Source organism: Macrosteles quadrilineatus, unplaced genomic scaffold (assembly GCF_028750875.1).
Source record: "Macrosteles quadrilineatus isolate MER2022 unplaced genomic scaffold, UCM_ALF_1.0 Scaffold_9__3_contigs__length_116548681, whole genome shotgun sequence".
NCBI classification, from domain to species: domain Eukaryota; kingdom Metazoa; phylum Arthropoda; class Insecta; order Hemiptera; family Cicadellidae; genus Macrosteles; species Macrosteles quadrilineatus.
In genome coordinates this window covers 26,744,115-26,761,034 of record NW_026542602.1, presented here as the reverse complement: position 1 = coordinate 26,761,034, position 16,920 = coordinate 26,744,115, and the positions used below count along the sequence as shown (strand labels likewise).

The following is a 16,920-nucleotide window of genomic DNA, read 5'->3' as shown; positions in this document are numbered from 1 at the left end:
TGAAGACTCAGGCTTAAATCTCACTAAATGTTTGACCAAACAATTTTACCTTTGTGACAGAGCAGTGACCCTGTGGATCAGAGCCCACCTTAACCTGTATAACCACGTTAGAAAATGCTAACGCAAAATGCACGTAGGAAATGCTAAAGGAGTTTGTCTTTAAGACAAACAATTTCTCTGAATAGATAACTTCTTCCTCTAAAAGTCACACAAAATTAATTACATCAGACTAAGCGTATTTCCATTTACCTGATTAGATTTTCACTTAAACTATTCCCTAAATGTGTCAGATTTATTCCCCATTTAAATAACATTAGATTTAACCAGTGCTTAGGTTTGCTGCTACAGGGAGGGTTCAGTATAACTTGTTAGAGACCAGTTAACATTAACTTAATTGTGCTAGAATCAAATATTTAAATTCCATGTTTTTATACCCTGAGCTGTAACAAGGCTAAAAATAGGCTTTACTTTGGTCAATTCAGCTCAAATAGTGTAAAACTGCATTGGTGTAACGCAGTTACACTATTTGAGCTGATTGATGAAGGTAAAGCCTATTGTTAGAAGCAAATAACAGTGTGAATGAAGTGATGCTAAACTCACCATCCATGTTTGAGGTTGAAAATGTTAAGTTAGACAAAGTAAAAACAAGTGTGGCAAAAGTAAAAATATGCAGGAATGAGCTATTTTGAGTGTAACAATCAGTGCAAAAATGAATCAAGACACATGTTTAGGTTGCTTTAGGAAAGTTAAATTTATATAATAAATCAAATCAAAGTTTATTTTAACAAAAATGTTTGTACTAGATGAGGAATCTAATAAGGAGATTAACTTTATTTCAGGTGCTACCAAGTTGTCAGACAGTGTGATGTTGGTTGTTACTCGAAGTGCTCGGATTATTCGTCTCTCCTTAACATTTAAGTCCGACGGATCGTTGAACATGTTGACTGAACCCGTGGAGAGTTACGTCAATGTCTCTCACATGGGATGTTACGGCCTCAACTTGACCCTCAACAATGTTATCTGCTTCATTCTACTCAGGTAAACATAACTTGTATCTTTGAGGATACTTGATGAGGCTGAATTGAATTTGAATGGAAATGATGTGGCTTGCAACGAAATCAGTAACCAGATACAAGCCTAAGCGGATTTCCATTTACCAGTATTGGATTTTCACTTAAATCTATTTAAATTTAAATAACATTAAGTTTAACAAGTGCCTAGGTTTTGTAATCTATCTATCTATATAAATAAAATTAGAGTTTTGTCTGTACATTGCTTAGAATAATGAACTTTTTGGTTATTTTTACATTTCATAGGTCAGAGAAACCGAATCAAACCTTATCTCAATTTCTGTCTGTCTGTCTGTCTGTCTGTCTGTCTGTCTATCTGTCATTCTCTTGGTAACGCTAAAATACGCACTTTATTACAACTACTCCTCAATAACTATAGCACTGTCCCGCCTGAAACTTATTTTCCAAATACTATACATATATGAGATGGTTTTAGACGTATTTCATCGAATATGAGACAGTTAGATATTTAACAGTAAACCCTTGAAAATCAAGTTTTTGTCGATTTTTGACGTGGAATTTCTGGAAGCCCATGTTAACCTTATGAGAAATGAAATTATTGAATCTTAACAGCTGTTTCAATTAAACAAGTTGGTTCTGTTCTGTGATGTTCAATAGCATTAAAGTTACAAGGATTACCAACAGGGTGCAGCACTAGCACTATTATTTCTTTTACATTTATGACAACAGCTAATTTGCAACCTGGAGGCGAGTGAGCGTAGCGAACGAGCTAACCTGAAGGCAAGTGAGCGTAGCGAACGAGCTAACCTGAAGGAAAGTGAGCGCAGCGAACGAGCTCCAACATACAGGTGAGTGAGCGTAGCGAACGAACTTCAACCAGGACGTGATTGAGCCATGCAAACGAGATCAGATAGTAAAAATAAAAGTAAGCCTACCGTTATAGGATCGACCGGCAGACACAGAGGTAATTTAACCTTTTATTGATTGTCATACCGATCCGGAACAACAAAAAACAACATAAAATGAAGCTATGTATAATAGTTTGGCCAGCATATCTTAAAATATGCAAACCAACTGCTGTTCTTTATATAAGAAGGTTTCAACTGAATATTATAAGATCCCCGTGCGTAGAACGGGTACACAGCTAGTCTATACTATTATAAAGAAGAGGTGGTGTCTGTGTGTGTGTTTGTATGAGCTAATCTCAAAAACTACTGGTCGGATCGGGCTGAAATTTGGCATGATGATAGCTCACATTCCCGATTAACATATAGGCATATTTTTATCCCAAAAAATCCTTCGGGGCTCCGCCCCAGTGGCTCTGGAGTTTCCCATGTTAACCTTATGAGAAATGGAATTAATGAATCTTAACAGCTGTTTCAATTAAACAAGTTGGTTATGTTCTATGATGTTCAATAGCATTAAAAGTTACAAGGATTACCAACAGGGTGCAGCACTAGCACTATTATTTCTTTTACATTTATGACAACAGCAAAAGGTGAGTGAGCGTAGCGAACGAACTTCAACCTGGAGGCGAGTGAGCGTAGCGAACGAGCTAACCTGAAGGCAAGTGAGCGTAGCGAACGAGCTAACCTGAAGGAAAGTGAGCGCAGCGAACGAGCTCCAACCTAAAGGTGAGTGAGCGTAGCGAACGAACTTCAAAAAGAACCGAAATTTCTTAAACCATGTCCTCACTCATAACTGCTATAAGCATTTGATACTTATATGCCAACCCCGTACGAAGGACGGGTACTCTGCTAGTAAAGTGATAAATAATAAAGGTTTTTAATAAAGTGGTTTGTACTACAGGAAGGGCAATAAAATGATTTTTAGTAAAATATTAATAGCTTAATAAATGATTTTCCAAGTTTGATCAAAATACAGGGTGTTTTTTTTAACTTGCTTCTTTTTTTATGTAAAAACTGCAACAGGTAGAAATATGCAGTTTGTGGGAATCATCTATTGACATAGGCCACAATAGTTGTGATTTCAACGTTCCCATTCACCCCCTTTGATGCAACAATTGTGGCCTCGACGTCAATAGATGATAACCGCAAACTGCATATTTCTATCTATTAGTAGTTTTTATATAAATAAAGAAGCAAGTTAAAAAAAAAAAACACTGTATATCAATAAACAAGCAAACTACAACAGTTTACTTATTCTCCATAAGAATAACATAGGAATTTTAAATTTACAATTTATTCAATTTTCTCCGTAACCAATAACCCCACAAAACACTCCAATATACCACATTATTTGTTTTTTAAGCTCTTTGAAATGGTGTGAAGAGAAATTGGAAAATTTTATGTTTCGAGGGTCAAAAATGAGAAAAACCAATTTTTACCCCATAACACCCCGTTCTCATAGTCCGATCATACTGTTTCGCGAACTCATTCAAGTTTATCCTGCCCTACACCTTCAAGCCAAATTTCATCAAAATCAGACAAAAATTACTCAAGTTGCCGGATGTATATGTATATGTATAAATTTGAACGAATAGTGTTTTTGGCCTCTAGGGGACACCAAAATGAAAAAGTAGATCGGTCCTGGGCCTAGGTCTTACCGTGCCACCTACAGTTATAGCTACTTCCCTATAGGGAAATTCGCTAAAACTTTAATGACTGAGGTATAAAAGTCTTATTTTGTAAAAAATGTAATAATGTTAACAAATAAATAAATAAATAGATTTTTTCCAGTGTAAACCAATCGTACGATCACCTGAGATTGAGGGAGCCAACACAAGTAGTGATTTGCTCCGTCACAGGATTCAAGGAGCCTCTGAAAATTATACAGGATACCCACAAACCTATCTCCGAGCTGTGGGACTGCCTTGAACTTCTCAGGTTCGTAATTAATTTTGTCTCTTAAAACTAGTGATATTACTGCCTCCAAGTTATCCACAGAGCCGCCTTGAGGGTAATAGATGCCTGGGGCAAGATTAAAATTGTTGCCCCCTCCCCAAAAAAGGTATATGGGGGGTTTGCGTTAATAGATCCAACGTCCAAAATATCGGTATCGAACGTTTTGTAAGTATTTTTTTTTTATAAACGTAACAACTACACTGAACTAAATTACTAAAAACATTGAATTTACGACTCACAACGGACATCACGAAACGACTAGGCTATGAATTGACGTAAGAGTTTGAGCTTTGAGGTTAGAAACAAGCAGTTGTAGGTGGGGTATGTGGGGAATACGCAGTGTGTGTGTGTCTCGGACTCGCAGTATTGCCAACAAGTCACATGCCAGACGTAAAAGTATTAATAGTACGAGTTGTATATTAAATAACGGTATTTATTTTACAAATAAAACAAAAGCTATAGATTGCCTTTTTTTAGAATAGTCATTGTCTTTGATTACATGTTTACCTTTCCCTTGAAATATTTGTTTGCGGTTTACCGATAACGTTGTTAAATTATTTACCTTCCTAAGCCGCGGGGCCCCCTATAGTTCGGTTAGCATTAGCACGCAGGTCGCTTTCTAAGCGGCCGAACTATAGCCGCAGCGCCCAGGGCGGTCGCCCCGCCCTCAGGCCCTGGCTGTCCGCTGTCATAAAATAAAATGAGTTAAATAAAAATAACTGATATGTTGTCACATACAAAATGTTATAAAATGTACCCAGCAACCGATGGGGTCAGATACATTCAAATTATCTTTATTTATATTATGTACAAAACGTACAATAAATAGTGTCAAGCTTATAATTACTATGTACAAATACTTAACCTAAACAAAAAATACAGAAAACAAAACTATCTATAGCTGTATACATTCATAAAAAGTTCATCTATTGAGTAGATGGGTTTTTCTATCAAAAATTCTTTAAGTTTTTGTCTAAACTTTTTTTTATCCTTAATATCTTTTATTTCATTTGGTATTAACTTTAAAAACTGTACACCGGCATATGAGGGCTTATTTTTATACATTTCTAAGTTGGGTTTCGGTAGAACTATATTATTTTTGTTTCTAGTGTTGTATTGATGGGTTTCACCATGCGTTTTAAATTTTTCCTGGTTATTTTTTACATGTACGATACATTCCAGTACGTACAAACTAAACACAGTTAATAGTTTCAAATTGACAAAATGTTGCTTTACAGACTCGTTATAATCTAGATTTAACATTATTCTTATTGCCTTTTTCTGTAAAACAAGTATCTTATCTAAATTTTTCTGGGAAGTGCCTCCATACACTACTATTGCATAAGATATATGTGATTGGATATGGGCATGAAAAACTATTTTTAATGTTGCTAGGTCACTTAAATAAAACATTCTTTTCAAGGCATAGATTCCAGAATTTACCTTACGCACAATGCTTCCTACATGATGATCCCACCTAAGACATTCATCAATATGGATACCTAAAAATTTTGTACAATCAATTTGATTTATTGTGTTTTTGTCAATAAAAATATGAGGGCTACACTTATTTTTGTTCTGCTTAGTGCTGAAAGAAATAAAATTAGTTTTTTGTGAATTTAGCATTAATTGATTGTTAACAAAAAATTCTTGGATTTGTGATAATTCTATATGAGCTGCTACTTCCAAATCAGAATGACATTTAGCAGATACAATAAGATTAGAATCGTCAGCATACTGTACGAGTTTAGAATTAAATATTACATTGTTACATAGACAGTTTGGCATATTCTTAACATAACAAATGAAAAGCAAGGGTCCAAGAATAGACCCTTGCGGGACGCCATGCTTTATACTTTGTGTTGCGGAGGGAATTTTTGAAATTATAGCGTTGTTTATATGACTGATTTCTGTAAATTGCTGCCTGTTGGTGAGATATGACCTGAACCACTGCAAAGGAGTTTTTTGAATCCCAAGATAATGTAATTTTTGTAACAGCCTTTCATGTGATATACTATCGAATGCTTTGGAAAGGTCCATGAAAATACCAGCAACACTTTCTCTTTTGTCTATTGATTCTATAATTGATTCAGTAAAATTGATCAGAGCTGTGGTGACAGATTTATCTTTGCAAAAACCATGTTGTTCGTCATCTAAAAGACTATTTTGTTCTAAAAATAGCATGAGTCTTCCATGCATGGCTTTTTCAAAAACTTTTGAGATTGAAGGGAGAATAGAAACTGGACGATAATTTTCTATATTAAGTTCATCCCCTTTTTTGTAGATTGGTATGGTTTTAGAAACCTTCAATTTGTCCGGGAAGATGCCAGAAATGAATGATGAATTTATCAGGTGTAATAAAGGCTTTATCAATGCGATTTTTGAAAATTTTATAACTGTTATTGGTATTTCATCATATCCGTAAGAGTTTTTATTTTTCAAAGAATCAATTACTTTAGCCAATTCGTCCTCATTAAGTGGATTGCATCGGAACACTTTTTGTGGATTTAACAAGTTATTTGTCAAAGTCACGGGCTGTGCTGGAGGCAAATCCTTAAGTAAATTTTCAATTACATTTACATAATAGTCATTAAAAATGTTACTAACATGAGTTGGATTGGAGACCAGTCTACCATCAGATTCTATTACAATATTTTCACCAGATTTGATTTTTTTATTTGCTACTTCTGAGTTAATGATTTCCCATGTTGTTTTGGAGATGTTGTTGGAGTTTGCAATTTTATTATGGTAAAATTGTTTCTTTGCGTTAACTGAATTTATTTTGAACTGCCTATTTCTAGTTTTTACTTGTTTATGAAGTTCAGTAGACTTTGTTCTTCTTGCCTGTTGGCTAAGTTCTACAATATTGTTTTTTTCCTCTTTTAGCTCCTCAGTTATCCATGTTTTTTTATTTTTATTTATTTTTAATAGAACTCTTGGAAAAGAAAGATCGAAATAATATTTAAATATGCTATCAAAACTGTTGTACTTTTCATCAACAGTTGCATTGTAGACTGCGCTCCAATCCTCCTTTACAAGTAATGAATTGAAGAGGGTCATGTTATCTTTTGTAAATTTCCTCCCATACCTAAATAATTGTTTATTTTCATTATTACCTAATGTACATCTAATTTTCAATACCTGCCCATCATGATCAGACAAACCAGTTACTAAACCTTCTATCTGAAGAAAATTGACATCAATGTTAGTTAAAAAATTATCTATACCAGATTCTGAATTAGCTGTTACTCTGGTGGGAAAGTCTACTAAGTACCTTAAGCCATGCCGAGTAAGAACATTTTTAAACTCAACTGATTCAGTAGAGCTTTGTAAAATATTTATATTAAAATCTCCAGCAATCACAATATATTTTTCTTTTTTTAACAGTATAGTTATTAGGTTATCGAGCCTGTTGAAAAATTCTATTGTTTGGAAGTTAGGTGTTCTATATACTGCCGCTGTTATAAATTTGAATTTACCTATCTGAAATTTGGCCAAACAACATTCAAAAATTTTATCCTCACAGAGGCTGTTTAATTCTAAAGTAACAAAAAGTTTCCCCTTTAAACCTCGTTCTGCCAAAACCATTACTCCTCCTCCTGTAGTGTTAGTTCAAGCATATTGATTTATTAAGCAATAATTAGATAGGTTAAAACGTTCTATCTCTACAGGACCAAGATTATGCTCAGAAAGTATTATTATATCAGGTTTAATTTCCGACAAAATTATTTCCAATGGTTCAATACGTGACTGTAAATCTTGCATGTTTTGATGAAAAATTTTTAGATTCTTTGTTTTGTTAATTTTAGTATTAGCTGAAGAAATTGATTGGCTGTAAGAACGGTGTTTAAATGGGGGGCTATTTTCTAATCTGATATTACTATGGACATTGAAGGATGAGCTAAAAAAATACTATTGTTATTCTCCACCCTACCACTTTCACAATCACTATATTGCCCATAATTTGCACCATCACTAGCACTGTGGGTCAGAGATGCCCCCAAAGTTGAAGAGCTGCTGGTGTCTGGGTTGTGGGCAGTGGCTGGTAGATGCTCTGTCACCTGACTCGTGATGCCAATAGGTTGCTCCGATGGGCGTCTACCTTCTTCCAGAGGCTCGTCATGCAGTAGGAAGGATTCTTTGAACTGAGCTTTTGATTTTTTAATTTCTTCTCTCAGTACCTCAAGGAAGTGGTTGTGAGAAAGGCCCTTCCACAGAGCTCTTTTTGCTGATGGCTGATCATAGGAAGCAATAGTAATTGTAGCCTTAGTTCTTTCTTGAAAATTTACAATTTTTTGAGCAAAGTGATGCACGTCAATTAAGTCTCTCACACAGCCCATAGGTGAGCATATAAGATTCTTGAGTTCTTGGCTTTTGAAATGTTTTTCAAGCTGGGAAAATGCTTCGTCATAGTCCGAAACAGTAGGCTTGCCATTATACCTAGACTTGGTTACTAAACTGAAGATTGTCAATCCATTTTCTTCCTTTTGTCTGGTTAGTTTTGTATCAACAAAATCCGAGGTTTTTGGACGACCAAACATTTTCCGAAACACCACCGCTACTCCTGCTGACATGTGCCTGTTATCTCCAAAATCTTCCGAAATTGTATGAGCAAAGGCTGTTTTAGCATAGTCATGTTTAACATTAGCAATCATATCCTCCATTTTAATATCAACCACGTTAATATCATTTTCTTTTAGCTGCACTTCTCTTCTAGTATCCCTCTCAACCAGAATGTTTCTTAATTTATTTAATTTGGGTGACTCCTTCTTATGTACGATGTTCACTATCATCTTAGCTAAGTGATTCTTACCCCTCCTATTCAGATGCAAACCGTGGTTTGTGAAAAAGTGCCTTGGTAACATGTGGAAGGGTACAAGAGTCATGTTACTGCTTGAGGTTGTTATTTTTTCCAGCTCAGCGTTTATCCTGCTAATTTTAAGGTCAAGATCTGGTCGATCATGTCGCATAGGTATGGTTGCGATCAGCAGGTTTGTTTTGGACACACTTTTAATGAAAAGGCTGATGTCATCCAAAAGCTGACTAGTCGATGTAGTTTCCACATTATTTGCTCCTCCCACTACCAGTAGATAGTCTTCATCACCCATGTCCTTGGCGATTGTCTTTACTTCCTCCACCACGTGGTAAAATTTGGCTCCGGGTCTAACGTAAGCTGAGACGTTAAAGGAAGTCCTCTGTTGTAATAAGTTGCTTAAATCTTTCCCGTGGATGTCAGAAAAAAATCTTTATTTTCAAGAGTTTATTTGAATTTAACTGGCAGTTGGTTAGCAATCGGCTATTTTTTATGTTGTAGTTAGATTTTGGTTTGGCTAGACTTTTGCATGGGTTGTTCAAAGTATTCTCATTTTCTACCTGCCTTTCTGTCTGAAGTATATTAAAACGGTTATCACATAATATGACATCTAAATCTTCTGTGTTAGACCTAAGGGTTCTTGAAAACCTTGTATTATTTGTTACTGTTTGGAAAGACGGGTAGCAATTCATGCATTTTGTATCATCTCTCTTCAATTCATTTAACTGCTTAGTTAGTTCTCTATTGTCCGTTTGCAACATGTCTATAACCAACTGCTGGTTCTGACATTCTAACTTATATTTTTTAAGCTCCTGTAATATTATTTGAGTTTGAAAGTCTTTTGATTGTGGAGATGTCACCATCTGCCTGAACTTTGGAACATTGGATATCCTCCGCCAGACTATCATGAAGGGTGACTTTACCATTATCAGGTGGACATTGTTGAATGTTCAAGTCTGGATGTATGTTTACGCCTACAATTTGTGTTTGGTCTTGTGTACATGGTGCTGGTCCATGAACTCCTGTAGAGGAATGAGTCGCCTTAGAAGGTGTTTTACTAGGTTTGGTTTTCTGGTCAGGTGTGTTAGGCTGTGAGTGGAAACTTTTATTTATACTTTTCCTACTTAAATTTAAACTTCCCTCGATTTCCTTCATTGCTTTAGTAAAAACCCCACTTTTAGATTTTGAGCTACTACCATGTTTGTGTTTGTTTTCTAGATATGAACAAACGTCAAGTTCCTTTACTAGTGCAGTCTCCTGAGTTCCATAGAAAGTCACATTATATTTTACTATTTTGCTTGTGGTGTCAATAGAATCAATAATTGCTGGCCAATAAGGATGGCCTTTGACCTTGGCAAAAATCCGTTCTTCAACTTTATATTTACTCTTATTCTCGTTTTCCATTGGTAGGATTTAAAAGTGCTGGTTTACATATAAATTTGTCAAAATAAAGTATAATATTATATCAATAGACAAAAAAAATATTGATTATTGATTACAGGACACCTTTGATGTATTTCTTGGTGATTATATGTTAACCCTCCCAGTGTTACTTGACGAAAATTTGACAAGCAGCACACTTTGTGTAGTGTTACTTGTCGATTTTTCGACACGCAGACATCGTTTACGGCGAAGGCTCTATGACTGACTGAATCGGATTGAACTGGATCGAGTTAGGTATCGTTTTTTCCGTAATATTCTAAGCTTTCTCCAGAGGTCTGTCTCTAAGCGCTATTCATTTTAGTTCCGAAAATATTGTAGCAGACAGCTGACGTGCGTGTATTTGTAAACAGCTAGGTTCCCCCGGACCGATGACTGATGTGTTTTATTACGTTTATCATTGTTTTAGTGTTAAAAATCAAAAGTAGTGATATACGTGGTGCATTATAAGAAGATTTAAGTGGTTTTGAAGTGCTGGTTGATGATCCTGAAGAAGTAGGTAGTGATATTGATGTAAATTATCAGCCAGATTCCTAGCTATGGTTAGGCTATGCATTCTTAGCTAAACGCTATGTACTGAAATCAGTTTTTTGCCCATAACTTATTTATTTGCAAATCTACTTCCTTATATTATTATATATTTGTAATCCTCATAAAATTTAGAACAAAGTGGCTATTTTCAAATATTTATAGGCCTATAATTTATACAATTTCATTGAGCGCAAACTTATTTTTTTTTTGAAAATTTTCGAAATTATATTTTTTTTACCTAAAAATTTTTTTTTGAAAAAATGTTTCTTAAATGTTTTATATATAATATTGAAGCCCATGATTTTCCAAACAAAATGGTATATAGAACATTAGAATTAACATTGTTTTAAGCTTCTCAGATCCGTTTTAATAAAACCTTGCAAATGCGCCAAAAATAGGTGGACATTAAGGCCTAAACTATGGACACTTGGAGGGTTATTGACAATAAACTAGTCTAACTGGAAGTTCCAACATTGTTGTTCTCTAGAATCTCGCCACCTATCATACTGTCTATCTATACAATTTAAATAATATACAGTATAGCACACAATTCTTGATTCATTTATTATTGTATTTTCAACGCATACAGTTGCTTGTAGAAATAAAGGATATTTTACTCTGCAACAATGAGGTTATCCAAACTATCCTTGTTAAGAACAGTTGTCCTAATTGCTATTGTATATCATTGGTTTGGTAATCAGTAATAACCACAGAATATTTTAGAACCTCTAGGACACTGATGATAAGCAATTAAGTTGGTAAATAAACCAATTGATAAGAGATAACAATTTAAGGTAGGTACCAGTTTGTCCTTGGCCAAGGCCAGGCTAGTCAGTTGTGTCAGTTACTTATCTTGATTCCAGTATAATCTCCATTGACTGTAAAATTTAACTTTAATTGTGCTTAGTTTATGTGTAGGTTGTATATTCTTCATATATTAACACTGTTTATTGGAAATGCAGGTAATATCTTCCTAGTGAAAATTCTCTTGTAGGTTATAAATAGAATACTGAAAATATTTATATATAAAGATTTAATAAAAACCGACACTTATTTAATAGTTTTATTTAGAAACACTGTACCCTTCATTTACAAAACACTTTTACACTAAAAACTGCTTGATTTAATAGAAAGTAACTGAAAAATGAGGATTGATAAAAACACCTGTATAACCTTTATAACCTCAATAACATTGTAGTGTAATGTACTTGGCGACATGATTGTAGCCAAAAACACTTACATTTGAAATTATGAGAAACAAAATTTTGAAACCATCTGGCTGTTTACAGTAAACCTATGAGTAAGCCTTAAAAATTTCATAGTGATTGGTTTGGTGGTTACTTCACGGTAAAAGTTTAAACTTTTTTGTTTATGCAGGACATCTCAAAAAACTGTATGATTTAGAATATTAACTTGTATACATTTTTCTCTATAACAGTAGATATTTTTATTTTTACCACGTTAAATGTATTTATCATAGCTCCAATTTGATTGTTGTTTAAATACAATCAGATGATCTATCTCAGAGATATTTAGGTTCAAACTATTATAGTGCTCATATTTTTTTCCTTGACAGTAGTTATAGCGACCGATGGTGTTGGATACAAAATACCATAAGATTTAGTTGGTAACCAATAGTATCAGATACAAAAACCATAACATGTATAGTTAGCAATGGTTAGTCTTAAGTACAAAACCTCATAACATGTAACCAAAAGGCCATAAGACTAATTTAGCATTCGATAGTGTCAACACTATAAGATGTAGTTTAGTGGTATAGCTGCAAGTTCAAAATAAATCAAACTCTGAGATTGGAATAGTGAGGTTCTATCATAGTGAAATATGTAAGTTAAAAGTTTATCAAGTTTTAGGGTATTTCCAGAGTACAGACTCTACAGAAGACGCTAGAGAGTGAGATGACGTACTCTCGGGAAGTCTTAGACAACATGAGTGTGGATCAGCTGACCATTACACTATGGAGGATAACCTTTGCAGCAACAGTGGAGGAAGACGAAGCCAAGCAAAAAGCTCTGGTATGTGTCAGCAATAAGAATAGTTTTTCGTTACACTGCTGCAGAAGAAGGCTGTTAATATGTTTGCATCAAGGCTAAAGTAATTATTTCTATCCCTAGAAAAAAAAGAATCAAGCGTGATGTAAACAATTTCTCTACCTCACTCGTGAAGTAAAGTTTCAAAAACTCACTAGTGAAGTAATGAAACCTATTTAAATAACATTGAGTGCTCAACTTAATAAAGTATACCTCTATGGAGCCAACGGTTCAATGCTAGAAATCAGCTGTGCGCTTGAATGTTATTGTTATTCTTTAAAGTATTTTCCTAACCTAGCTTTTGTTTGTAAAAGAACGTTACTGTTAGAAGATGAGTGAAATGGATAAAAAAAATATATATTGTACGTAACCCTCTGTATATTGTCGGGTCAGGTAAAATCCTGTACGTTACACGTTATGCAAGAGCGTGTTTACATCACTAAAGTGAATTATGGAACTCGCTTCTGCTTGTTGCACAACAACATTCACCTGTGTGATGTAAAAACGCTCTCACTACACTTGTAATGTAAATAGCTATTACACTGTGACACAGTGTTTTGAATCAAATCAAATAGAATATTTTGAAAACTAAAAGATACAGTTATTTATTCCATTATAAATTTGTATCACAAGATTTATTGAGGGTTCTTCATAACCCCATGATAAAAGCATGTGATGTGCTGACCGTAAATACAAGTGTAGAAAGAAAAAAAAAATATGTAGTTGCTGTTTTTCCCAGTCTTGGAAGCGGAGAGTGGGAAGCCTCTTGTCTTAGATAATTTCATGTTTTCCTAGAAGTGGAGCGAACCGCCACTGGATTAGCAGAAAATCACTTCTCTGTACTTTAGTTTTTGCGTTTTGCGCAAAGGAAAACCCGGCTTTAAGTCAATGTTAATACTGCCTGATTTTGGAGCAATTAAAAAATATATTTTGCAGTTCTAGGAAAATGTTCCTACAAAATTAACTAATAGGAAGTTTGGTAGTAATACAAAACTTAATTTACAGTTTGATTGTTTGATTCTAGCTGAGTTTACGAGGTGATGTGGAGTTGCTTGTAGTTTCTTGCCACTTTTTCAAGCGCATTGCCTCACTTCTTAGCAGCCCTGTGAACTCATTGTCCCCCTTCCAGATAAACAGTCTTGGTAAGCCAAATATACAATGCAAGAAAATTTGTAGACAATGAAAAGTTGGTAGAAAAACTCGTTCTTTTTCAAACAAGATCAAATTATGAGAACATTTGGTTTTTGGTTCATAACCAAGGATGTTCTGAATGTAATCAAGAGATTCTTTGTTTGTTTTATTGTAAATTATGTATTTTATACTTATTATAAAGAAAGTTTGACATTTGCTTAACAATGTACAATTGTCTACAACTGTAAAGATTATATTATTATGATCTACAAATGTGTACAGGATTGGTGACCAAGTGGTTGAGATGGTTACAGTCAATGCCATCAGAGTTCTCCACCACTCTTATCACAGCACGAACCCTGCTGCAGCAACTAGAGGCACTTGAGGCAATCTTGCCTAAAGAAGAGCTCTGCGCTATCTGCGGGACTAATATCCTTTTCTATCTACATAGAGGAAAACAATGTTTATATTTAGAATTGTCTGTAAATTTAGGTCTCTGACGAGTTACATTTCCGGCCAAGCGAGCTAGTTTAAATCTGTCACCACCGCCTTGCATCCTACTTCCTCCTCTTCTATTGTAGCCAGCAGGTTAATATTTCTTTTGTCTATTGTTTATTTAATTGTGTTGTAAATTCTAACAATAATAAACTATGAAGATTTCAGTTCTATAATAAATTTATACTTTGTGGGAGCATTGATTTTCCCTTGTATCATTATTGGCTACTACGAGGAAACAAATTGGGACATATAATGGTGGAAAGTTTCAGGTTGTGCTAAAGTTTGCTCTGTTTTACAAGTGAAATACGTTATTATAAGATAGTTAATTGTGGTTTAAAGTAAGTAAAATATAATCTAACGAGCTAATGATATTATTAAAACCCAGGAAAATAAAATAGTTGCATTGAAAAAGATCAATTCTGAACTTAACAGTTACCGGTAACAGTTGTTACATGTTATTATGTTGGCGCTACTGTTTTCCTTATCAGTTATTACTTGTTCCAATGTTAGCTTCCTCCAAACTGTTCATGTCAGAGTGTGAGAAAGAACACCAGATACCAAGATGCTCTCTCAGCTTGATGCAGTGTTGCCAACTTCCTTACTACATTTGCGCTCAGTGTGGAGCTCTAGCTCACCCTCAAGCAGGTGTGTCAACATTGCAAAAAATAAGCAATACATGTTGTAGAAATTGTATTGTAAAATTCATTAGTTCCTCCTTTGACTTTTGGTTATACTAAAGTACTTATATACATCCCAAACAGCATATGAACATTTTAGTTTTAGTATTAGTCTTTAGGTATTAGTTTTAGAAACTTTTATAGTTGGATGTCTCATATAAAACTTTCTATAGTTTTTAGTTATTTGCATTTTTAGTTTGGATTGGTAGCAAAAAATGTAGGTGTATTCGATAGAATTTGGTAGCTGGCGTCAGTGTACTCTTTTGCGTCTCTGTCGCTCAATTTGACTACGTTGGTTTTAATTCCAAACCTGGCATCAGCTTTGTGACATACAAATGGGATGCAGATTTATGAATAGTTAAAAGTAACATCAGATATAAATTTTTTACAGAATTTGCACAGATGCAGGATGGGGCAAACAATTTAATAATTTGTTCTACTGTTGCAGATTTAGGATAGGCACATTTCAAAACTTATAAGTGGGGATTTCAGTAGCCCTGGAGCAGTGGCTTACTGAGCGGGTCGCCGGAATTTTATCCCCCTGGAATTTTACCCCCTGGGCAAAGCTGACGTCACTATGACGTAGTAAGCTAAATGGCCAAAAGTTTGTTCGCGGCCGGAATTTTACCCCCGCGGATTTGGAAGTCTAATGAAAATAGCCAGAGCGTGATTAATTAGATTAGCGATAAAAACCGGAATTTTACCCCCTGTCCATATAACTAGCGTTTAGACAACTGAAGATGTACGGGCCGGATTTTTACCCCCGGAATTTTACCCCCTGGCCAATTTTAGAAATTGAATGATTGATTTTCTTATTTCTTTTTTTAATTAATTGTAAACATTTCATTATTTAGTCGCCTATCTTTATTTATTTATTTTGTAATCTCAACTAAGTAAACAGAATTCGCTGTTTAATTTTGATGTTCGGGATTTGCGTTTGGGGCCAACTGTTGGTTAATAAGTATGTAAAATAAACTGAGTAGCTCATTTAAATGATAATTGGGTGAACATTTATTCGTAAAGAAACAATAAGGCATATTTTGTTAATGTTACAATACAAATGAAAAACATTGTTTTACCACGGTTGTATAATAAATCGTTAAAGAAATCTTCGAATTAATTACCATTCTGATGTTTGTTAATAGGTCATATTAATCAACAGTTGGCTTCAAAGATCGAATCCTGATACTCGAATCTCAAAATTAACCATTCTCGTTTACCTCAATTTTGTTTAATGAAACACTAAAAATACCACTATAATGAAGTAGTTTGATTTGTTTTTATGGATTAGATTATCTCCATTACAATATGTTTTCTGTCCCAGTGGAAGATTGTGGGACGAGCTGCTATCTCTGTGGAGGAGTTTTACGGATAGATGAAGACGTCATACCTCTCGCCTATTGATCTTTTAAATAAACCATTTTATATACAACAACCAGTGCTTGCTTTCTACAAACTGGGATAGTAGAATTGCCTACTTGAAGCAATGACCCATCCTCTTTTCTTTCAATATTGATGTAAATTTGTCTCCTCGTGGACATTTTTGCCAATGATAAAATACTAGTAAAGGAGCATTGTGATAATCAGCAGCTGTATTGTAAAAGACAATACAGCCGCTATATTAACAAACAGTCTATTAGCACTGGAAATATAAAACAAACAATTAGATTTGAAATAAGGACATTTTATTACACTTCACATGTGTAACTTGGAAGTTACAAGGTACTACAGCAAGGTTTACAAGGTTTACAAAGCAAGGTACTACACATTGCTTTGAGTTACAAAATATGAGTACAGTATTTGTTTTAGGTAACATTCTTAACTTATAGGGGTAAAAAATTACCCAAACCCGCATTTTTAATTTCTTCCCCTATACATAGTTGGAGA

At 34.5% G+C, this 16,920-nt stretch overlaps 1 protein-coding gene across 1 annotated transcript in view; it reads left to right on the top strand.

The window, feature by feature from the left end:
• LOC129002556 (T-cell immunomodulatory protein-like) overlaps positions 1–16,464 on the top strand; it is a 29,042-nt gene extending 12,578 nt beyond the window's left edge. The window contains exons 7-13 of the mRNA XM_054430444.1: positions 840–1,038; positions 3,731–3,877; positions 12,562–12,712; positions 13,752–13,869; positions 14,141–14,287; positions 14,852–15,001; positions 16,358–16,464. Of these exons, the coding sequence (XP_054286419.1) occupies positions 840–1,038; positions 3,731–3,877; positions 12,562–12,712; positions 13,752–13,869; positions 14,141–14,287; positions 14,852–15,001; positions 16,358–16,437 (992 nt within the window). The 3' untranslated portion in view covers positions 16,438–16,464. The remainder of the gene's footprint in view (positions 1–839; positions 1,039–3,730; positions 3,878–12,561; positions 12,713–13,751; positions 13,870–14,140; positions 14,288–14,851; positions 15,002–16,357) is intronic.
• Positions 16,465–16,920: the final 456 nt, after the last annotated feature.